The sequence below is a fragment of the Passer domesticus genome, chromosome 6, assembly GCF_036417665.1.
Source record: "Passer domesticus isolate bPasDom1 chromosome 6, bPasDom1.hap1, whole genome shotgun sequence".
Taxonomy (NCBI): Eukaryota; Metazoa; Chordata; class Aves; order Passeriformes; family Passeridae; genus Passer; species Passer domesticus.
The window spans coordinates 4,056,082-4,079,478 of record NC_087479.1 but is presented as its reverse complement, the minus strand read 5'-3'; the positions used below and the strand labels follow the sequence as shown (position 1 = coordinate 4,079,478).

Here is a 23,397-nt window from a genome sequence, read left to right as displayed (position 1 = left end):
ATTCAGCTGCAGAGGCAGCAGGGTCAGACAATGCCAGTGCAAGTGCTGCTAGTAGGTGTTGTAGTACAATAAAGGACTAAAACAGCATGGCATGCTCTTCCTGCTTTGCACTTCTATCTGGAATAAAGCTATTTTTCTTTCAGCCCTGGACCTTACATGAGGCTAGCAAAGTCCCATGAAATTCCATAGTTACCTCTGTAATTGCTCTGGATTTGCCCCTTGTTAGGAGACCTAAATGCATTTGTGCACATCTATAGGAGTACTGTGATCTCAGGTAAATTTTAGAGTCAGGTTTGTTTGATATTTTCCTCTAGTGTTGAAGCTGGGTCCAAGACATGAAAATCCTCACAGGGTTTAGACCCAGCACACTTCTGACACAAACACTCACACTTTTTTTCCCCTTCAAAATGAGACAAACTGGATTCTCTCTAGGAGGTTTTTTTTTTTAGTTGGATGAGCCAGTGACCCTTCCCAGCAGCTTTTTTACAAAACAGGACCTAGGACCTTGTGTGTGTAGACTGTCATATTCCCCAGCTGCATGCAGTGATACCCCTGCCTTTTAGGTCACAATTTTAACAGTGTTAAGGAAAATATGTAACTTTTATAAGAGAAAGGGGAGTTGAGGGAGCAAAGCAGAAAAGAGAGCCTGGTGTTTTGTGAACAAGCAGTTTAAAAGCTCCACATTTCTCACAAATCTGAGGAAGTGCCTATGACATCAATCATTAGAGAAGGCAACTGATTTAATCTTTTTGTGTGTTTAGAAAAATAACCTGAAACCGGAGCAAATGCAGGTGAGAAAGCAACTTGTCCAAAACAATTATAACAGTAATAAAGGAAACCCTGAAGAAGCAGGCATGTGCTGGCCTGGGTGTGAGAGCCCAGATGCTGCCCTGGAGCATGGGGAGCTTCTGGGGCCAGGCTGCGTCCCAGCACTTTGGGATGCAGGGATGGTACCGGTGGGTACCATAGGCACTGCCATGGGCTCCAGAGGGATTCCAGAGGGATTCCAGTGGGATTCCAGAGGGATTCCAGTGATCTCCCGGGGATCCTGGCCAGCCCAGGCGCACGGAGAGCGCGGCACAGGCGGCTGCACATTCCCTGCTCTCCTCCCCCACAGGCCAGGCAGGGGATTAGCGAGCAGGTTTGGAAAGCCGAGGAGCTTAGTGCCAAGGCTTGTGCGGGTGCTTTTCCATGCAGGAGCTGGAGCAGTCGCTGGCAGACTGGGCCCACGACATGAAGGAGCTGCAGGCCATGAAGGCGGAGCTGGCACACCTCATCCTCACCGAGGACATGATGGTGCTCAAGGAGCAAGTGGAGCATTTGCACAGGCAGTGGGAAGAGCTCTGCTTGCGGGTGAGTTTCACCTCCTCCGGGCTGCTATCCGTGGGGCCGGCAGGGAAGGGAAGCGGGCAGGACTGGGATTTCTCCTGCTTTCGGCTCCTCTGGGTGGGAATGGGGCTGCTCCTGGCGCAGCCCGCCCGGGGTGGAGTTCACCCTTTGTGTCCTGGACAGGCTGCCCAGGGTTTTTGTTGCAAACCCTTTGTAAGAAGCCGGTGTGGGACTGCACAGAGCCCAGATGCAGCTGTTTTATGGAATAGGTGCCTTTGTTCCGGGCTGCCAAAGGCAGGGAGGGATAAGCACCGGAATTGCCTGAGGGCACTGAGCAGGGAAGGGAAGAGAGAAGTTGAAACAAAATGCCAGCAGAAAAGAAACTTAAATGTGTTTAAATACTAACTCCTTGGGTTTGAACACATTGAGAACTGACTTGTGTTCTTTGTAGCAGGAAAATGCTGTGAAACATTTGCATTCTTTGAGGCTTGTTGCTGTATTACACTTCATTTAGTGTTGCGTGTAAAATTGCTGGGGAACATTTCCAGCAAAGTCACATGGACCGATTCATTAGGTTATTATGCAGTTTGAATGTGTGTTTACTTTGCCCTTTTAACAGGATTGGAAGAGGTAAAATACTTCAGGGTCTTAAGTTACTCTGAGGGGCTCTACACACCAGCAAGCCAAACTCTTGCATCCCTTTACTTGACAAGTAAATAGCTTTTATTTTATAGTTTGGAAAGAAGTATTAAAGCCAGTTAGTATTTTGTTTCTAACCCTTCTACAGGCAAAGGTCAAGCAATCTTGGTGGCGATGTTGCCAGAGTAATGAACAGCTGTGCTTATTTCACAAACTGTGTTATGATGAAATAATTATTTGGTTTGATTGGTATAATTAATTTTTTTTTGCATTGCAATGAGAAAGAAGAATTAAATTTCTTAAACTGGACAGCTGTTCTACAACCAGTGTTTTCTCTGCTATTTTTTCTGAAGTCTGAAAATAATTCCAGAGACATCCTCTCCCCTTCTGAGAAATACAAGCCATTATTTTTTAAATTAAAATGCCTGAACCATTTTCCTAATGGAAATCTGTAGTTAAGCCTATAAATGAGAGAACTTCATTGTTTTTCTTTTTTTTTTGTGAACTACTGATGCCTGTCCCCACTGTGTTGAATAGCCCTGAAAATTATGATTTTTTATATGTGCTCCACTACAGCCTATCCAAGTAGTAATTTCCTGTAGTAATTTAAGATCAGATTTTATTCAAAATTTCCATTTTAATTTCCTGAGGGAGCAACGTTGAGTTCAGTCTGCTTGGAGGCAGGAAAGAGGTGACAGTAATGTAACTGTGTTAGGCACACAAAATCTGTAGAGGGAGGAATCTCTTGAGTGCTGTAGTGGAGGGAGATTCTGAATGTTTGCACAGCCCTAATGAGCCTCAGGAGAGCCCACAGTGATGCTCAGTGCTGGACACAGCTTAGGAGAGCAGACTTTATCAGCTCTGCTTGGTTTTGGCTAACAAAGTAGACTCAAGATGCATTGTGTGGAGGAAAGTGTGCAGAATAGATGCAGGGAGGTGACAGAGCTGCAGCTGTCACAGCCCTGGGGCAGCCAGATGCCTGTGCTCAACTGGGCAGGGGCAGACAGGCAGAGGGAGCAGATGCACTCAGGGGATTAGCATTTGCAGAGCTGCCCTTGCAAGGTGCATGTAGGTCACAGATTTAACCATTCATCCCAGCCAGCATCCCGTGGGGATGTTATGTTAGCCTGGCCTCCCTTTGGAATGCACACGGTGGGTGCAAAATGGGGGTGGTAGCAGGGCAGCTGGGCAGAGGAGAAAGTGCTTGAAGCAATGGCTTTGAAGGGTTCATGTTCCTAGAAGCTTGTCTGGGATTTTTTGTGTTGTTCCTGTTTTTTACTCTCAGCCTGTATTGCTTAGCCAGCTAAAAGGTGCTTCTTGCTCTTAAAATCCTGCCTTGCCCCATTCTGAGCAGGCAAACATGGAGTAGAATCACATCAGCTTTTTTTGCTGACAAGCAGAGTCTGTTCTTCCACCAGCCAAGTCAACTCATCTCCATGCATGGGAGATGCTGCAAGTGGTAAGAAAGGATGAAGGGTTCACCCTCCAAACCTCTGAGGCTGAGGGTACATGGCAGCATCCCAGAGCAGAGACACCTTAGAAACTTTCTGAGGTCCCTGGAAAAAGCATTTCCAGGCTTTTTCCTGTGGAGAACTTGGGAGACTGTTTCCCTGAGTCCCAAGACAGTGCTTTCATCCTCATCTCTCTGCTTAGATTGTCATGAAGGACTCAGAAATCCCTTTTAGCTTTCCATCCCCTCCTTGGAAACAAGTCAGAATTTAAGGGACAAAAGCGATGTGGTAGGAGATGGCTTGGTGCCTTCTGTTTTTATCATGGTGTTGCATGGAGCTGGCCTTGCTTCCACACTACACATTTAAACTTCACTCTGGAGCACAAAATAGTGTTAGATATTAGTCTAGAAGAATCATTAATGGAATTTTGAGGAGTCATATGCTGTATAAAGTGCACGTGAGATGTGAAGAAGGAATGTTTCCTGCCATGGGGAAATATTTAGAGTGGCCATTTACAGCCAAGACAAGCAAAATGTTGTGCACAGTCTTTAGACTAAATTTATTGGTGAGAATGAGGGGTTACTTGTTTCTCTTACTTCAGTAGAGCTTGAACCATTTTTCACTTCCTTTGTCCCATATATCCTAGTACAGGAATCCAAAAAGGTTAGTAAATAAATAAATACATGTTTAAGAGCCCTAGGCTAGAGACAGGTGCTATTAGCTAGTTAGAAGTGTGACCCTGCTTATTTCTGAGATATTGGAGCAATGATAATAACTCTGCTTTTTCAAGCAGTTTCAGACCTTAATTACTCTTGTCTAGACAATTTGTTTATCCATCCTGGAAAATGTATTTTTGATTGGGAAAAAAATCCATAGTTTTCAATGAAAAGGATAGATTCTTGATGCTTATTTTTTGGGAGTTCTCCAGTTACTGCTGGGTAAATGGAAAGAAAACAGGGAGGCCTTTATAGAGATAAAATAATTGCAGTCAGTAGTTGCAAAGTTTCTCCTAGAGTGGCAGAAAAATAAGAACTTACCTAGGTGTTATTTCTCTTGTGTTATATATGGGGCCATACTAAACAGTATGTAGTAATTATGTATTTTATATTCCTTCTGTGTTTGACATTTTCAGGTTTTCACTGAGTAACATTTAAATTATTATATAAGCACATTATTTATAAAGCTGTCACTCAGTTTCTTTCTTCTAAGGGAGAGAATCTGGTATTTGCTAGTCAACTTTTTGCCCTGCTATCCAAAATAAGATGTAATAACAGTCTGCTTGATGGCTTTGGAAAGGAAATTGGATACTTGATAACTGCTCCTGCAAAATGAAATAAGATCAAATGCAGACTAGAAATTAGAAGGCTCATAATTGCTGGTTTCCCTCCTGAAAAAGCTGTTGCTAGAATGTCTTGTGTGTGCTTTTCCACAGGTGTCCCTGCGGAAGCAGGAGATCGAGGATAGGCTCAATGCCTGGATCGTGTTCAATGAGAAGAACAAGGAGCTGTGCTCCTGGCTGGTCCAAATGGAAAGCAAAGTGTTGCAGACTGCAGATGTTAGCATTGAAGACATGATAGACAAATTGCAGAAGGTAAGTAGTAATGCCACTTTTCTTCAGTTGCAGTCAGATAACTCATTACAGAGGCACCATTCCTCATGCATTCCTTGCTTCTTGGAAGTGACACATGATGTAAAACCAGCACACAGAGGCTTTTGTGAGATGAGCTTTTCTATCATTAGCTCTTGTTGATGTTCAGATTTGGAGCTTAAAGCAAAGCAGAAATGCCACTGGACTGCATTTAGTCAGTGTGAGCTGTGGTGGTGAGATCTGGGCTCTTGGGGTTTTGTGGCACACGTGCACACCCAGCACTGCTCAGAGCAGTGTCCTGGGAGCAGCTCACTGCTCTCACCACCTCCATCATCCACACAACTGGTAAGCAGAGGGCAAAGAAAAGTTTGAAGGATGGGGTAGGTCTTATGCCAGGCGAACAAGAAGTTACCATAACCAAAAATAAAACCTAATTCTGCCCGTTCCCCATTGGTGCTTTCTAATACTTCTGTATTAGATTGATTTTAAAGAAGGCCATTATTGTTCTGCTGTTCTTCCCCATGGCTAAAATGTCTCAGTATCTAATCCCAGATCTCCTCTGGATAAGAGTGCCAGCAAAATAAAGCCATCCTAGACTCGAATTTGCATTCTTTTGAGGTAGCTTCATTGAAAAATGATGTAAAATCAGGAAAACAACAGGTAAAATTAGAACATTCAATTGCTATTTTTAGGAATACTTACTCCTGGCACTTGCAAGTCTTTAAGCTGCTTATTTTTTTCATAAGTTGTGAGAGGGCTTCTTCATTAAGGTTTACTTTTTGTTTTCCTTGGGAGCTGTACATGCTAATGTAGAAACCTCAGCCAAACCTGACTTCACATCACAAACGTGGGAAAAGAAACACATACTTTTGTTTTGGTATCATTGTTTTGTTTTGCCCTGTAATTAAAGCAATGTTTGTGTATGTTTATCAGGACTGCATGGAAGAAATAAACCTGTTCAGTGAAAATAAGCTTCACTTGAAACAAATGGGTGATCAGCTAATCAAGGCTAGCAACAAGAGCCGAGTTGCAGAAATAGATGATAAACTCAACAAAATCAATGATCGCTGGCAGCACCTCTTTGATGTCATTGGAGCACGGTAAGAAAATGATTTTCAATGTTTTCTGAGAGGTAAAAGTCAAGGCTTGTGTCCTTGACCATCAGAAACAGAGTGACAAGACTTTCTAGTTAAGTTGGAATTTATTACTGAGAGTCAAGCTGAAGGGAATGCTTTTCTTTTGTAACTTATTGCTGTATTATGACACTAAATGTCTTCATTTATCCAGTGGTAGAGGGCAGGGTGTAAGAATTCATATAAAATAAAATTTTAATGATGGGAGCTTCTTAAAAGGAAGAGTCAAAGTGATCTCTCTGTTCCATGTATTGAATTGCAACCTAATTTTAAGGCAGCATGGTAGGAGTTCATTTGGGCTTTTTAGGAGAGCCTCCTATTTTAACACAAGCATCTCTTTCACTCTGTGTCTGAATGCACAGAATTTAGGAATAGAGTCTATTCTGTCTCTGCAGACAGATTTATATGATAATGTTCCTTTTTTACATTCACAAGTGTCTGAAATTTCATTTAATACCAGTGCTATTTCTTTACTCAGTCTCCCTCCTAAAAACAACAGAAAGACCATATGAGTTCCTTTTAAATTCAGGATTTTCTGTATGATGGTGAAGTGAAAAATACTATCACAGTTGAAATTAAAACCAAAACCTGCACAGTCTAGGCAACAACCTCCTCTTAATGGATTAAGCATCTTTATTATACTTGACAGAGTTAAGAACATCATGATCATTTCAGTATTAGCCTTACTGAGACTATCCCATTTCATTATTATCTCTGAGTTTCTGCCACAGCTTGGGAGGAGAATGCTGGGCTGGTCTTGCCTCCTGCCGAGTTTATTGGTAATCCAGAAATAATAAGGCTAACACCAGATTGGTATTGGTCTCAACTTCTCTCCCAAGGTTTTGTTCTGCCTGTGATCCCCCACTCTGGGCTCTCAGCGGCTCTGTTGCTCAGTTAAATTTGGGACAGATAGTGCAGCTGGTTGTGCTGTGACAATGTAGTGCTAAGTGTGCTGGGCCTGAATCAGGAATGAGATCTGAATTAATGGTGACACACGAGCTGTGAATGATTAAGCAGAAACTGCCTTCTTAAGATCTGACACTGCAGATAGACTTGCAATGATAGACTTGTCTCAAGGTGTCTGTTTTTGATCTGGTGTAGGAAAGCAAGCTTAACTTTAGTAATGCCACTTTTTCTGTTCTCATCTAATAGTAATGTGTCACTTTTAAAGCTTTTTTATGAGCATTTTTTGTTCTGCTGTGTTTTGGTTTTGAATTATAGCAATTTTTAAATGCAAATTAAAATGCACCATTTTAAAAGTGAGGTAAGCATGGCACATTTCTGGTAATCCTTAGGAAAACATGCTAAAGAACTGATGGGGCATTTAGAGAGAGATCTGGCAACCATATTCCAGTACTCTGTAACAAGTACTTGTCTACCTGGTGTGTTGTAAATATTCTACCTTCAGGCAAGTGTGCAGTAGTGCTTTGAGGTACATTATTGTGGATTTGTCTAGAGCATCAACAAGGCTCCCAGGATTTGGTTTCTTAGTGGATATTGCAGCTACTCAGGAATTGGTGTGATGCTTTAGGATTGTTCCTGTGTTCTTCATTCCAAAATGTCTGTAATATGCCAGCTTCTACTTGTGATTTCCATCAATTTGATGCTCAGGACCAGGGTAATGAACTGGAAGGACCTGGCAAAATGTGATTTTAAGCAGCTCCCTTGGTTGCCCCAGATTATCAGGCAGCCCTGTGGGCTCTGCTGGTGCCCTTTGAACACTAAGAGAGGTTCAGCATATGGCAGTGTTTTGAAGCTCCTCTCCTCCCTCACCTAATCCACCTTGCTGGTGCTTGGCTCTCATCTGCTCAGTCATAAGTAACCACCAGGCCAGACACTCACCACAGGCTCTGAGTACACTCCTAAGAGTTTATTTTGCCCTGCTATAACCTTCCAACTTTCTGCTTTGAGTTTGCTGCTATGGTGCTGGCTTGCCACTGAGATTTGATGTCTGAAGGAATTAAATTCGACATCAGTTGACTGAAATGTCCAGCTCACTGAGGTGTGCTTTGGGGCACTCAAGATGAGGTTCCTCCTGTGCTTTTGAGTAGCCTCTCTTAAGCTCAGGTGATGGTGGGGAGGCAGCAGCTCAACCCATGACCAGTGTGACACAAAGTGGGGCATCTTTGAGGGAGAGCAGAGAGGAGCAAAGAGCCTTGGGCTGGAGACAAGGTGACCTGTGAGTGTGGGTTGTGATGCCCTGTGCTGACAGACTGTCTCCTTCGTTCTCAGTTTGCTTTTGCAGAAACTGTTAAAAAATATATATATTGTATTGAGGCTGTGTTGAAAGAATACATGTAAAGGATAGTGGCAGAATTTTGCTTAATCCTGCTGGATTAAGCCATTATAGTCCAGAGATCCTCTCACAGAGTGTGGGGGCTGGAGGGAATGGCACAGGGGATGTGCATCCACTGCAATCCTGCAGAAGAGACTGGAGCACTGCACAAGTGCTGCCACGTCTGCAGACCTGTGCAAAGCCCTTTTTATTGGGCACTGCTTCATTGCTTGGGGAAAATAAGAGGAATGGAGGAGGTGCCTCTGGGAAGGAGTGCCAGAGGGCTTGGAAGGTTTGAGGGTAGGGGAATGCTCCTGGAGAGAAGGGACAAATTTTGACTGTGATGCAGAGAAAACCTTGTCTTTCTCCTGAAAAAAAAGTTGCTTATTTTCACAGCACATCCATGAAATGAGGAGGTGGTTTTGCTCCTGTCTTTTCAGATTAGTAGCTGTGGCAAGTAAAATTGAAGTGAAAGTTTTCTGAGGTTTCGGGTGCCAAATCTGTGACCACTTGAAGCTCTTTTTTTCACAACTATTACAACTCCAACAATTTCTGTTAAACACACAATGAGTGCTACCTTTATTTGTACTTGCACCTGGCTCCCAGTGGCCCACCCACCATCACAGAGGCAAAGACCAAATTTTAATATGTCTTAATGGCAGGCCAAAATTTGGGAAGGAGGTGAACTACAGAGCCAGGCACTGAGTAGGAGGGGAAAATGTACCTTGAACAGCTGTGTGTTCAAAGCCAATTCTTCATTTTTGGGCATGGAATCTGTCTTGTAGATGGGCACTTTTTGATCCCGTGGTTCAAGAGTGAAAAATAAAATATCCACAAAGGAATCTAATTGAGATAGATTGCCAGCTTCAGTTCTGTGGTTGCTGATGTCCCCATGGCTGTCCCTGTGACCTGTGTAAGATTTTATCTTCTCTGCAGTGCAGTGTGTGGCTGTGTGATACCAACATGAAACCAAACCAGCCTGGAAGCTCATGTATCAATGCAGAGCATTCCTCCTGATAGCTTATTTCACCTTTTTAAACCAATAAACGTCCTGGGACAGATGGGCAAATTAGGTGAGCTCCCCATTTAGTCCTTGAAGTGATTCTCTTAGTTCATGGTGACAAGCTCAGATTTGCCATATGGCTGCACTTGCAGGACTTAACACTTTCATTATCTCAGCCTGTGTGGTGACAAAAGCTTTGCCTCGTGTGTTACACCAAGCCACCGTCTGGCTGCAAACTTGGAAGAATCTCAAAATCTCAAAATGTTGATTTTCATGGGATAAAGTAACCATCAAGGTATTAGCATGCCGGGAAAAGGAGAACAAGTGAGTTCTGTTCAGCTCAGATGATACTCTTACCACAGCGGGGTTTGTGCTGACTTTTTGTTGAGGGATGGGGAATAGAAACATACTGACAGGCAGAAGGGAGTGTTGTGATGACTGTAAAGATGGACACAGGGAATTTCTTGCTTTTCTTACTGAAGCAGTAGGAGGAGGAGTGCACAGGCTGCATGAGGGTGGTAGACAACAAAAAAAAAACAAACATGGAGTGGGATTTATATCTTCAGTGTGCTCTGGAACAACACTCCTGGGCCAAGCATTAACAGGCAAGGACTAGCAAAGAGCTGTGTTGTGCATGGCCATGTTCCCTTTCCTGGGCCATCCACTACTGATTCTAACTCCTCACTTTGCTTCCCTGCCCGGTGAAAAGGAAATGTTTTCCTTCTGCATTGCTGTTTGCTTAATGCCTGCAGTCAGGCTGGAGGAGCACCCCAGTGTCCCTGGAGGGTGTCTGCACTGCCAGGGGCTGTGCAAAGCTTTGGATGCTGCTTGAGCCTACATTAAAGCCACCAGCTGTATCAGGAGTTTTGGGTCTGCAGACCAGTCTCTGCAGTAGCTGATGTTGCATTTCTGTACCTCTGGGCATCCTGCAGCTCTTGTCACTTGCTGCCAAGCTGTGGAAGGGGGATGCTATTTCTCAGCTGCTCTGGCTACAGGCACACTGATGTGTGTTCTTACTTGGTGGGCTTAGTCCCTGTTTTCAGCCTTGTGGAGAAAGGCAAGATTTTTGTGTATGTAGCAGGAGTGGGTTCAAATAACTGTGACCTTTAAATAAAGCATGAAAATTCAGGGAAGCAAGCAAGGTCAAATGTGCCTTCTCATTCTTTTAAATGCAACTGTCCTTGGTCTTTACCCTGTGTTTGCAAGCTGGCAGTATCATTGCATCGTCCAGAAATCTTAAACTGCCACACTCAAGTCAGCCCTTACCTTCCTTAATAGAACTTGGAAGATTGAAGGTGTTTTCAGCTCATTTCCTGCATACCCTCGGGGAACTGAAATTCCCAAACAGACTGAAACTTCTCAGGTTGCAAAAAAAAATGGGAAGGAGTTGAAGCTTTCCAGTGACATCACCTTGTGCTGTGCTGGGGGTCCAAGGAGGCTTTATGGGGAGTGCAGTGAGCTGCCAATTCCCTCTCCTCCCTCGTACCCTCACTGTGGCTGGGTTGCCCCAAAAGTTGCTCCAGCAGCAGCAGGCCCCAGATTATGGGTTTGGGGAGCAAGTGAGTTCACAGCACACCCTTCAGCTGGTCTCTATTTATTTTCCACCACACCGGTTACCCTTTGGCAGGGCAGACAATCAGGCACCATGTGTTGGTGTGCTGTCCTGCCCTGTGGCAGCCCACAATCAGTGTGGGTGCACTCTGGGTTCAAAGGTCTTTTTAAATTGCTGCAGATCAATATTGCATGGCAAGGGAAGCAAAATATTCTGCAGGGAGGCCTCCCCAGGTAAACAAGACAGCAATGTTCCAGCAGAATTGTGCTGGTTTGTGGCAGTACCACTGTAAAATCTCATTCTTGGGTTTGGTTGTTTTTTTTTGGTATACAAAATATGTGGATGGTTAAAATCTCACTCACAAAGTGCTTGCTTTCTTTCCATGTTCTCTTTGTCCTTTGAGGATTACACTTCCCTTCAGTGTAAAAGCTGTGACAGAATTCATTATTGTCTCAGGCATGATGGTTGGGCTTATTTTGGTTATGCAATGTGTGCAGGGAGCAGGGGGAGCTGGCAGTGCAAGGGGGGAGTCCTTGTCTTGTACACACTATTTTCACTCCCAGTGTCTGCCTGAAAAACTGGGGGTTATATCCCTATTTACTCAGGTCAACCATTCAAATGTGGTTTTGAACCACTCTGGACAATAAACTGTGGAGGTGACTGGGCATGATTTACCTGTGCAAATGGCCAGAGCCCTCTCACAGTGTGCTGTGTCCTCACAGGCACTGTGTGTTCTGCCATGTGAGCCATCAGCAAGTCAGTACAGGTCTGTGGAAAATTACCTGAATACTGAAAAACCTTTGATTTCAAAATAATTCTTTGCATTTTTGGTGGGATTATCACAACTTCTTTATTATTTTTTTTTCTGATCTTGGCTGGGTGGGGAGTGACTTGTAACCCAAGGTTCTCCGACTTCCGCCTTTTTTTTCCCCACCCCGTGATCTCTGGCAGTCATAACACACAGAAATCATGACAGTGTGTTTTTCCACAAACGAATGATATCATAAATGAAGATTAGGGGTTATTTTGCCCTCTGGCATAACAGGCTATTTGCAGTGGAGGCCTTCTGCCTGGTGTGGAAGGTTAAAGAGAGGACAGGTTCGTGTGTGGGAGACTTAATTCGTACTTAAATACCTGGGATAGAATGGTAAAGGCGAGAAAGCAGAACGCAGGGGAAGTGAGGATACATCTTTGTGCGTGGTGCCGGTGCGTGGATGTACGTGTGCTCGCTTTTTTGGGTTCGCTTCACACTGACTCTGCTGCAAATCATCCGGGTCTGAGGCTCCAATCCCTCTTTCTCCCAAGAAATGAGCACCGCATCCACCTTTCCCGGTGCCGGAGGAGGGAGGCTCCATCCCGCAGCCTTTTTGTCGCCAGCCGCCGGCAGCCGCCCGGCGTGCGCTTCCTCCCGTGCTAATAATTCTCTGGTGTCAGAATAAAGCTCTGGTGGTTTTGTTCTGAGGAGGGATGCGGCCGTTCGCCAGGTAAAATCCCAACGCAAAACGTAAGGGTTAAAATAGGGGGAGAGAGAGGGAGAGCGAGCTCCGGTGTCTCCCCAGCTCGGGGTCGGGGAGGAGGAGGACGGGCGAGCCTCCCCCCCACACCCGGGATGCTAAAGCGGCGAATAAATAGGGCATCTGTGGAGGAGGGGTTTCCTCTGCCATGCCTGCCCGCTCGCACAGCCGGTCCCCCCCTTGCAGCTTGGGATTTGCAGGCTGAGGAATGGTTTTCCCGTGCGAACCGTAAGTGCCGTGAGGGAGCGCGGTGCCGGGGGGCTCGGGCGGGGAGCGCCGGGCGCCCGCTGCAGCTCGCCTCGGGCGGGCGGGAAGTGCGGCACGATAGCGGCAGGAATAGCGCCCACGGGCCTCGGGCTTGCCATCGGCTGCGTTCGGGGCTGGCACCCCGGGCGGTGGAGAGCCCTGACAAGAAAAGCCTCCCCCGAAGGCTGCTGCGCGCACAGCCCGGGGCACGGCCCCGGCACGGAGCGGGAGCGGCCTCGCCTCCCGGGAGAAAGGCCCGGGACTTGCCTCTGGCAGCACCTCTCCCGAGCGCGGCTTTGTCCCTCACACGGCTACGCCGAACAAAGGTTTCCTGCGCTGTGCAGCTCATTTGCTTTGCCGCTGGTAAACAATCCTGTCAGCTGGCAGGGCCATTGCAGCCCCTCCTCCTCCTCCTCCCAAAGACATGCACCGAGTCGCTTTTTCTGGTGACAATTGCCTTTGTGAAGGAGAGTTTGCAATAGGATGTTTTTCGTTCTTTCAGACACTAAAATGCTGCTATTTACCTTATTTGAGCTTCCCCCCCTACCTTTTCCTGCAACATTTTGACAGCTGAAGCAATGCAATAGGACATGCATTTTGTAATTATTTTTGTTTGTGTGAATACATTTCAATCAACCTGGAAGCTCCTCCTACTGCTAGGTAATACCTGAGTAGTTACTACAAATATACTGTGTATTTCTGGTGCTGTGCAGTGATTCAGCCTGAGACTGTTTAATGCTTTTCTCTTGTAACCCAATGCTGGCAACTTCATTGTGGGTTTTAAGACCCAAATCCAATCTCGAGTCAAGTCAGTTAGTCCTTCTGTTCACTTTTGCAGCCAGCTTGTAGTTATAATCTCCTACTTTTGTTCTTTTTCTGCCACTTCCATTGTGGTGTAAAGATTAAAATATTTTCAAACTGGCTTTGTTTGGCTTATTCCAGGCAACTTAAGCATGTGTCTGAGTGCTAATCAGGGTGGATTTTTTAGCTTGGCCCATTGCAAAGGACAAGACAAATCTGAATTTGTCAGGTTTTCTTTTAGATTAGTGGTGATATTTTTATTGTATTTTTTTGTATTATTGCCATTTTTTTTTCTTTGTGGAGCCATGTTGAATTGTGGCAGGTGAGTTCTCAGTGGGAAGTGAACAATGGATAAGTAGGAGTTTTTCCTGTAAACAGGAAGCTTTTCCTGTTTGACCAATCTCAATTAACTTGAGAATCACACTTCATAGAGGAAGAATTCAATCAACAGTGGTGGCACTTTCCACCCTCTGGAAGAAGCTGGTTTTCTTTGCTGCCCTTGAACTTTTAGTGCTGTTAATTCACTGTGTTGGGTGATTGATTCCTGGATCTGGCAGGAAGCTTTTGCCCCCAGGCTGGGAGGCTTGCACTGTGCACTCCCACCCAGCTTCCAGAAGGGCTGTGTTTCCCCAGAAATGGTCAGGATCAGTCTCAAAAGAGTTCATGAAGTCTTTTTCATGCGAAGATCAGGTGATTTGTAAGAATATTTTCAGGGTGCAGATATGCATCTGAGAATGGTGGTTGCAAACAAAGACTTTTGTTGATGTAATTAATTTGTCTGTTTCTCTCTTTTCTTTGAGCTGTAGCCAGGGAAATGGCAGTTACCTGTGACTTGTGTGCAGGCTGAGGATGTTCATGTCTTTCATCAGTTTACCTCTTGTTTCAGTGTAGAACCCTGCCCTTTTCCTTGGGCTCTGTGTCTGCTGACAGGAGCAGATCAGCCAGTGTGAATGTCTGGACAAGGCTGCCTTCCTATTTATGCACTGCACTGGTGTGAACTTAGGTTTTTGTTCTTCTTTGGCTGCTTAGATCAAGTTTGAGATGAATGGCTTAGAGCATTAAGGGTGTTTAAATGACTGGCAAATGCCAAATTCTGTAGAGAATAAGTAACAGATTAAATTACTTAATTACAATGGTGTTTCTAATGGCAATTGCTCGAAAGTAAATACAAGCTCTCTGTTCCACAATGATGCTGTCTTTGAGACTGTTGCTTCTGGTAACACTAGAAGATAAAGATCCTCATGGTGACATTCATAACTTGAAAATCAGAGTGATTTCTAAGCCAAAATAATATTGGAGTGGTGGTGTAAAAAGCCACACTTGGATTCTAAAGCTGTTGCTTTTTAAATTTATCAATTGTACTTTCAGTCATAAATACATTTATTTATAGTCTAATATCTTTTGGTTTTGCTTTGGACTTCCTTGACTGTGTTAATCTATTCCCTGATGCAGACTGAAGAAAGATGTTTAGCACCCTGTGAATTTTTTTGTAATGCAGCTTAGGGATGGGAAGCAGGTGGATAGAGGCAGAGAAGGGAGCCCAGGGAGGCAGAGATGATCCTGAGCAGCGCAGTAAGCTGTGGTCTCAGCAGGTCAGCTGTGCCATCAGATGGTCCCTACAAGTGCCTGCCTCCAGAGCAGTTGTGGGAAGCATCACAGGATATGCAGGAAGTGAATTGCCACAGAATACAGTCAGGGACAGGGCAGAGATCAAGCCTTGCTTTCCTCCTGGCTGGCCTGAAGTCATGCAGAGTTAATAATGCAACAGTGTAGATGTTTAGCTCAGACTCTTCCATTCTGTGCTCAGCACAGAGCCTGTTTTGTCCATCTCTCCAGGGAAAAGGGTTCCTGAGTCACCTGCCTTTGGAGGCCCACATGCCTTGGGAGTCACTGGCCCTGCTGAGCATTGTAACCAGCCAAAATAACTGATGGGAACAGGGCAGAGGAAGAATTAGCTCTCCTGTGTCTGACAGCACAAGAAAATGGTGCAAAGATATGTTCATTGAGTACCACTTAATATAAGCAAAATCAAAAGCAGCAAGATTTATACAGCAGCTGTTTGCTTGGGAGCCGGATGCTGTCTGCATACAGGGTTGAACTTGGGACCAGAGTTCTGAAAAAAAGCTTGTTAAGAAAAGCAAGAGCAGCTAAATGCTTTTGTCATCCCCTGTTTCCTCTCAATCAGCTGCAGCAGTGGAAGACAGAGTCTGTGTAAAGGGCAGAGGCAGGTGCTTTGCACCAGTGTCAGCAGCTTTGTGGGTGCAAGGCAGGAACAAGGTGGACCATGGACTTGGGCCAAATCCTTCAGGCTGGCTTGCAGGCTTACATCAGTCAGACAGTACTGGTTTTACTTTTGGAGAGTGCAGAGTTTCTAAATACCTGCCAGGAGCTTCAGTGTAGGACTGTGTTCTTCTTATCCTTGTAAAACAACTGAAAGTACTGCCTGGTGCTTCTGGACAAGAGGTAGAGGAAGCTTTCCATGCTGCTAATCCATACAAGACCCCAAATTTTCTGGCCTTACTCTGTAAATAGTAGGACTGAAATCCAGCAGGATCATTCCCATATCTCCTCCATAAGTGCTTTACTTTTAATCAAGTGTCTAGCTGACGTGTGCATCCTCTTTGGTTACCTAAAGGTTGTTAATAAGATCAGTTGTTGCTTACAGGGTGGCATATTCATTATGGATTAGGTGTCCTGCATATCTTCTGTCGTTGTGTCATCAGGCAGTTGCAAAAGCCATTTATCACAGACAGTTTGGACCACTCTCCTCTAAAACTTGCCAGGATAGTTTGGCAGCAGGCAGGACAGTGGGCCAGGAAACTGTCCAGGTGCCCTGTGTGGGCACTTCTGCCTTGGAGCAATCTGTCCCTGCCTGCATTGCATGAGATCACATCCCTCACCCTTCCCCAGTCCCAGCTTGCACAAGACCTGTGTTGCCAAGTACATCAGGGCTCAACTGAGACCCCTCAACAGTTCCCTGCATTTGGGGACATGCAGTGAACCCCTTGTATAAGCTGTCCTTGCAGTCCCACTGCTGGTTTTGTTTATATGCTGACACTTCTCAGCCACTGTGGCTGATGAATGGGAAATGTTTCAGCCTTTTCACAATACAGACTTAACTTTTTGTGTTACACTTGACTTAAATAATTGAGGTTCATCTTGATAGTTGTTGGACTAGGCAGTAGCTAAAGGTTTAATTTGTAAGTTTGCATTTTAGAAATCACATGCAATGTTCAAAAATTGATCCTAAGGCACAAGAACGTAGCTAGAGATCCGGAGACCAGCACAGGGAAGCAATGCTAGCTAAGAAATGGGCTCTCCCTAGGACATGGGTGGAATGATTTCATCTGACTTTAGAGTCTGCAGTGTTGATATTTATAGTACTGCAGGGTAGACCATTGCAGTTCATGGGGAGAAATATGTGCTTTTTGGTACAGTTCATCTCATCTTGTGATATGGCTGTTTAAGAGACGTCTGATGCAAGTAATTATTTTTTTTCTCCATTATCTGCTAAAGTTTAGATGACAAGTTCTGAAGTAAGTCTGAAGAGATAAGTGTCACCCTGGTGTTGCCTTTGTAGCAATTTTTGTTGGGAATTACAATAAATGAGAATTTCAAGAAAAATTTGACACCAGTGGGGTAGTTCACCAGATATTCCTCCAACACATGGAGACAAATTTGCCAAAATATAAAAGCATGCTACTTGGATAATTTGAGGGGCTGATATGGGGGTTTGACATGGGAATATGCTGCTAAGGCTGGAAGTTAAAAAAAAAAGTTTGTCTGCAGTTTGAGAGCTGTACTACAAACAGCTGTAAGAAAAGTAAATGGTCTCAATGGTTCATTTGCTTGTCCACTGCACAAGTCTCCCTGGCCATTTGATATTCTCTCCCACCAGTATTGATTTTTTAAATTTTCACCTGTCAGGAGAGTCTGGCATATCTCTGCATGTTTGTCTGGTGTTTAGATGAACTTTAATGTTTTGGTGCTACAAGTTCTATAGTAGCTGTTGTTCAGGGCTTCTTCTGTCCTGTCAGTATCCAGAGGGTGCTGAGGCCCTGGCACAGGTTGCCTGGAGAAGCTGTGCCTGCCCCATCCCTGGAAATGTTCAGAGCTGGGTTGGGTAGGGCTTGGAGCAACCTGGAATAGTGGAAGGTGTCCCTGCCCATGGCAGGTTGGAGCAAGGGGATCTTTCAGGCCCTTCCAACCCAAACCATTCTGTGACTCTGTGATTTTGCCAAGGTGTTGGACTAGTGGTTTGTACAGATTCTGCCTCTCTTGGCAGAGTGGTACCTTTTTGATTAGTGTGAGCCTGTTGGTTGCTAAAGATGACACCGAGCAAAATTCACGGCAGGAAAATCAAACCAAAGGTACCCATTTTAGTTTAACTGTGGCAAATCATGGTACAAATTTCCACTTAGATGAATGTACAGTGCTCCCTAGCAGAGGAAAATTCACCTTGCTTATACAGTTTCATTAAAGCCTTCACCCAAGTCCTGCTTGCAGCTGTAGAGCAGGGGCCTGCTGAGCCATTTTAGGTAGGTTTTGACTAAAACAGGACTGATTTACAGGCAGCAGCTTGATGTGCCATGGCTTCATTAAGCCATGCCTGTCATCACCTTCTGCCAACATCTTTTCCACTGATTGACCATCTTTGTAACAAAATCTTCTTCCTGGTTTACTTAGGGTGAAGAAACTGAAGGAAACATTTGCTTTTATACAACAATTGGACAAAAACATGAGTAACCTTCGCACCTGGTTGGCCCGGATTGAGTCTGAGCTTTCCAAGCCTGTTGTTTATGACATCTGTGATGACCAAGAAATCCAGAAGAGACTGGCAGAACAGCAGGTGGGAAATAGCAGCAGCCAGAGTAAATGAGCTAAAATGCTGCTGATTTGTCCTGGTATAAAATCACCTGTTTCTTTTCTTTAGCGAGCCCTTCTGACTGTTTGCTTTGCATGGCGTGTTCCTGCCAAGATGCACTACATGGAAAATTTTTATTTGCTTGCAGTTATTTCAGTATTCTGTTGGATTACCCCCACATCTCCCTGTCCCCCTTCACCCAAGGAAAACATGCAAAATACAAACAAAAGCAAATTTGCTCAGTTCAGTGCAGCAGACTTCCTGAGGACTAGGCAGGGCACAGTGGGCAGAGTACATGAGGATGACTTTGACTGACAAGGCGTGAATGCTGCTCTCTGCAAAGAAATGGGATTTGATGTGTCTCCCTCAGTGGCTCCAGTTCTTGTCCCTTCCTTGCAGACAGCAGAAAAAGCTTTGCAGAGCAGGATGCTTGGGCTTTGGAAGGTGGATTTGTGCAGACACACCTTTGGCTGAGGTTTGATCAGAGGCAGGCTCTGAAGATCCCTCAGGGCTGGGGCAGCTGGTGCATGAATCCTGCTGAGACAAGAAGTCCTCAGTGATCCTCTCAGTGCTGGGTGTTTGTGGGCATTTATCCAAGGCAGTGGCTTACCAGGGGATCTTAGGAGAGGAGTTGGATAGTCCTGCAGTAAATTTTGTCTAGCCAGCAGCCAGGCAAGGAAAAGGAACTTCTCAAAAGCACAGACTTGCTGGTGGAGTCATCCTTTGCTCAGGGCTGTGCTGTAAGTCTGGCCAGGTTCTAAGTGCTTGGCTGTCATCTGGCCTTTGTGTTAAACAGCAATACTTGCCCAAAAACAAAAGATCAAGAATAAGTCTGTCAAGTTTGGAAGCATGGAAGCTTTATGGCATCTGTGTTTAGGAACACTTACTGGTATCCTTCCCATCCTTTCCATCTTTTCTCACTGGCTTCTGCTTTTGTGTCTAAGGATCCCTGAGTGACCCAGACCTGGGGACTCTGTTCTCTGCTGGTTGGTGTGGCTGTCCTTGTACTCATGTCCCAGATGTCACAGGAAGGGCCAGCTTCTCTGTGACAGGATTGTAGGTGGCTCCCACTGACTGCACTGCAGGAGCTGGTAAAACACCAGAAGCCTTGGGCCCAGCACCTCTCATGGTTTCATCTGCATTGTGAATGGTCATGTAAACAACAAAGAAATATTTTCTTCTCATTCAAACCTTTTGCATTCTCAAAGGCCGTGATAAATTGCCAGGCAGAGCAGAGCATGGAGCACAAAGGAATTGCACCCAAACTAATTTATTTTTATTACGAGCATTTAAGCTTCAGCTGGCTATAAGAGCCATCATTTGCTGCTCAGAGCTACTAACTGCTTAATTTTTTTGGATGCTGTTTTAAGTACAGATCTCTAGGCACCTCTAGACTCTGTCTGCAGTAGCTTTTTAGCAGGCTGAGTATGAGAAGACTGTGCTGACTAAAAAACCACAGTAAAAAGAAAAGCTGCTTTTGTTCTGCATTAGTGAAACATTTGTCTCAATGAGACAAGTAAAAAGATCTTTCCTGGTTATAGCTGAACAATTATTTCAGCAAGAGCAGAGCAGTGGTGAGAAATATGCCCTGCAGGCTTCTTTTATTTGACATCCATGACTGGAAAAGCTTTACCTGTGCAGTCTTGAATAATGAAATTAAAAAGCCTTGTGTATGCACAGAGGTGTTTTATGGCATGTTTGTTCAATTAAAGGATGATGAATACAACATGAATAATATTAATTTTAAGATTGCAAAGGTGTTTCACTAATGCAAAAATCTAGTTATGTGTAGTCTGTTAAAGCTCTCTGGGTAATGCTGTGCAGAGTTGAAGGAATGGTTCCTCTTGGGGCTCCATGTATGTTCCTCACCCTCTCCCTTAGTTTGTTATGTCTGTCTCAATGCAGTCAGGTCATTTGGAAAACAGCAAGGATTTTGTCTAGGCTCTTCCATGAACCCAGGCATGGCTTGAAGTAATGAGATCGTGTCAGCAACATTACTGTAGTGCAAGTTAGAATTGATTTGTAATATGTGATCAAAATTCTCATTTTCCTTAATACACCTGTAAATCCAGTGGAATTCAGTCAATTCAGAAGACACTCTCCAGGTACCAGAAGTGAGGCAGAGCCTGCTCCCAGCTGTGCAGCCTGTGTTGAAGAGACACTGATGCTCATATCTTGCTCAGTAAATAGCTGTGAATCCTTAGTAACCTGCAAAAAATTGTGTTGGGTCTCCTTCTAGCAATCTCATCCATGCAAAGTATTTCACTTCTACATTTCTTAAAGCTGTTCATTACTACAAATCCCAGAAGCCATATTTTGACCATTTATGGTTCAGCCCTTTATTCAGGTACCCATGTAACCACTGAGAGCTGCCACTGAGTGATTCTCTACTCTTGCAGCTTGTTGACTTCTGGGAAAAATCTTCCTTCTGCTCATTTTGTATTTACTAAAAGCTGTGTCTGTTTTGGAGGGGTTTATTTGTTTTATTTTGTTTTTTTTGAAGTCTAGAGCAAAACCAGTTCTGCTTCATCTGTTGACTGAAATCAGTAAATACCATTTAATGGGAAGTCCAGTTCACTTTTGTCAGAGAAATGCTCATTTGTGTTTGTTGCTCTAGTGTTATTCAAGCAAAAGTCTCTGTATCCTTCATTAGAAAAGCCAGAAATGCGTTGAAAAACAGCATTGTAGTGGCTATTGTCATTTTATTAAAATTTGAAGTTGGTAGCATAGTACAGATCTACCTTTTCAATAAGAACTATTTAGATAAGGCTTTTTTTTTTCTGTGTTTCAATTACACTGACTTTAGGAGTAGTGATGGATACAGGATGAATGGCCCAACTGTTGTGGAGGGAGGTGCAGGCTCTGGAAAAGAAACCTGTAGTGTAGATTAGACAAAAGGTCATTGCCAGACTCTTGAAAACAGTCTGTGAGAACAGGAGCCCTACAAGAGGGATTAAGAAAAGTAGTGTAACCCCAGGTACTTGTGTATTGTGTTTGTGTTTCATGCTGCAGCCTGCTATCAGTCAATAAAATGCACATACAGCACTAGGAGTTCTCTGATGCCTTTCAGTGTAACCTGATATGAGACAGTCATTTTGTGCTGTCAAAATTAATAAGAATTTATTTATGGTATAGGTAAGGTTCGGATTTTGAAGGCACATTAAAATTGTCCAGACTCTTAATGAGAAGATTGAGTTTAGACTGAGACACCAAAGGTGGACAACCCTTTTTTTTACATGTTAGCTCTCTCCTGACCTGTCATCTGCACAGCTCATCCTGCAAGTCTTCTTTAAAGCTACATCAGCTTTTCCTGACATGGGATTTGCTCTTTCCCCATCCTCTGCAGCATTTTGAAAGGGCATGGATGGGATGTAGCCATGCACGTTTCCTTCCACTGACACTGTATGTTTCCTTCCACTGACACTGTATGTTTCCTCCTACTGATGCTGTTCTTTTACGGATGGCAGGACCTGCAGAGAGACATAGAGCAGCACACGGCGGGTGTGGAGTCTGTGTTTAACATCTGTGAAGTCCTGCTGCACGACTCAGATGCGTGTGCTAATGAGACAGAGTGTGACTCCATCCAGCAAACCACCAGGAGCTTGGACAGACGGTGGAGAAACATCTGTGCCATGTCCATGGAAAGGCGAATGAAGTACGTCTCCTATTCTTACCTTACAGAAGCCTATTGCAGCATTTTGAGGAAACACTGTAGCTCTTGCCACAAGCTAGATTTTGAGGAGGAGAAAAGAATCCAGAGTTGATAGTTAGCTTGTCATAAAACCTTTCTGTTTTTGCTCTCTCAGAATTGAGGAAACCTGGCGTCTGTGGCAGAGGTTTTTGGATGACTATTCTCGCTTTGAAGATTGGCTAAAAGCATCTGAAAATATAGCAGCTAGGCCTAATTCTTCAGAGGTCTTGTACACACATGCAAAAGAGGAGCTGAAGAAATTTGAGGTGAATTTTTTGATTGCCTTTTTTATGTTAAATGTCAGGCTGCTGAATACTTACTGTCTGTACAAAATGCCTTAGTCTCTGGAAAACACTGGTTTGGCATCGGTAGTATAGGGAACATAAATAATTTGGTGAGTGTGCAGCTGCTAGATGTCTGTTTGTTTCCAGATTTTTTTTTAATGTGGAGAACACAATACTCGGAATAAACACTTAAAAGTTTAAAGCCTTTTTATAGGCAAGAGACTTTTGTAGTGTGATATTTATTCTTTTCTTTCCTCTCCTAATGAGCTATGTTTGAGCAGATGGTTTAAAATATGGGTCTATAAAGTCTGGTTTAGTTTTGCAGTTGGAAGGTCTGTTTTCAAGGGGGAGGACACCATCTCTCTTGATGGATAGTACCCACATCCTGACTGTTAGCAGGGAGTGAGCTCCTGGCTTTGCCTTGCAGGCGTTCCAGCGGCAGATCCACGAGCGCCTGACGCAGCTGGAGCTGATCAATAAGCAGTACCGGCGCCTGGCCCGCGAGAACCGCACCGACTCGGCCAGCAAGCTCAAACAGATGGTGCACGAGGGCAACCAGCGCTGGGATAACCTCCAGAAACGAGTGGCCTCCATTCTCAGGAGGCTCAAGGTAGTGGCACAGGGGGGTCAGGGAGTGAGGAGCACTCACAGGGTGCCGGTTTTCGGCATCTTTTTTTTGCTTCAGTCAAGGTCAGGATTGAAGCGCTAGAGATGGTGTTTCATGATCAGACTTAGATGTTTGTTGTTTTTTATTTATATTACAAGTGGTGAGTTTTACAGCATTCTACTAACAAGCTACAAAATGGCTAACTATCTTTCCTTATAAGGTCTGTTAAGGCTAAACTATTTAATTAAGAAATGTCAGCTGAATTATTTTTCCTTTTAACTCAATAACTGATCACTCGAAGTCTGCAATGCAGACTTTTCTGTCCTGTTACAAAACACTACCCAAACTCATGAAGAAGAAGGACTAGCCTCCAGTCTATAACTTCTGTCTTGCTCTGTACATATATTACTATATTCTAAA

The 23,397-nt window shown here is 44.3% G+C and overlaps 1 protein-coding gene across 3 annotated transcripts in view; it reads left to right on the top strand.

Moving 5' to 3' along the window:
* Positions 1–23,397, top strand: part of SYNE2 (spectrin repeat containing nuclear envelope protein 2) — a 175,497-nt gene that overhangs the window by 137,635 nt on the left and 14,465 nt on the right. For all 3 annotated transcript variants that reach the window (XM_064422898.1, XM_064422899.1, XM_064422897.1), the window contains exons 99-105: positions 1,198–1,353; positions 4,852–5,010; positions 5,941–6,107; positions 18,218–18,380; positions 21,863–22,050; positions 22,202–22,352; positions 22,798–22,980. In XM_064422898.1, the coding sequence (XP_064278968.1) occupies positions 1,198–1,353; positions 4,852–5,010; positions 5,941–6,107; positions 18,218–18,380; positions 21,863–22,050; positions 22,202–22,352; positions 22,798–22,980 (1,167 nt within the window). The remainder of the gene's footprint in view (positions 1–1,197; positions 1,354–4,851; positions 5,011–5,940; positions 6,108–18,217; positions 18,381–21,862; positions 22,051–22,201; positions 22,353–22,797; positions 22,981–23,397) is intronic.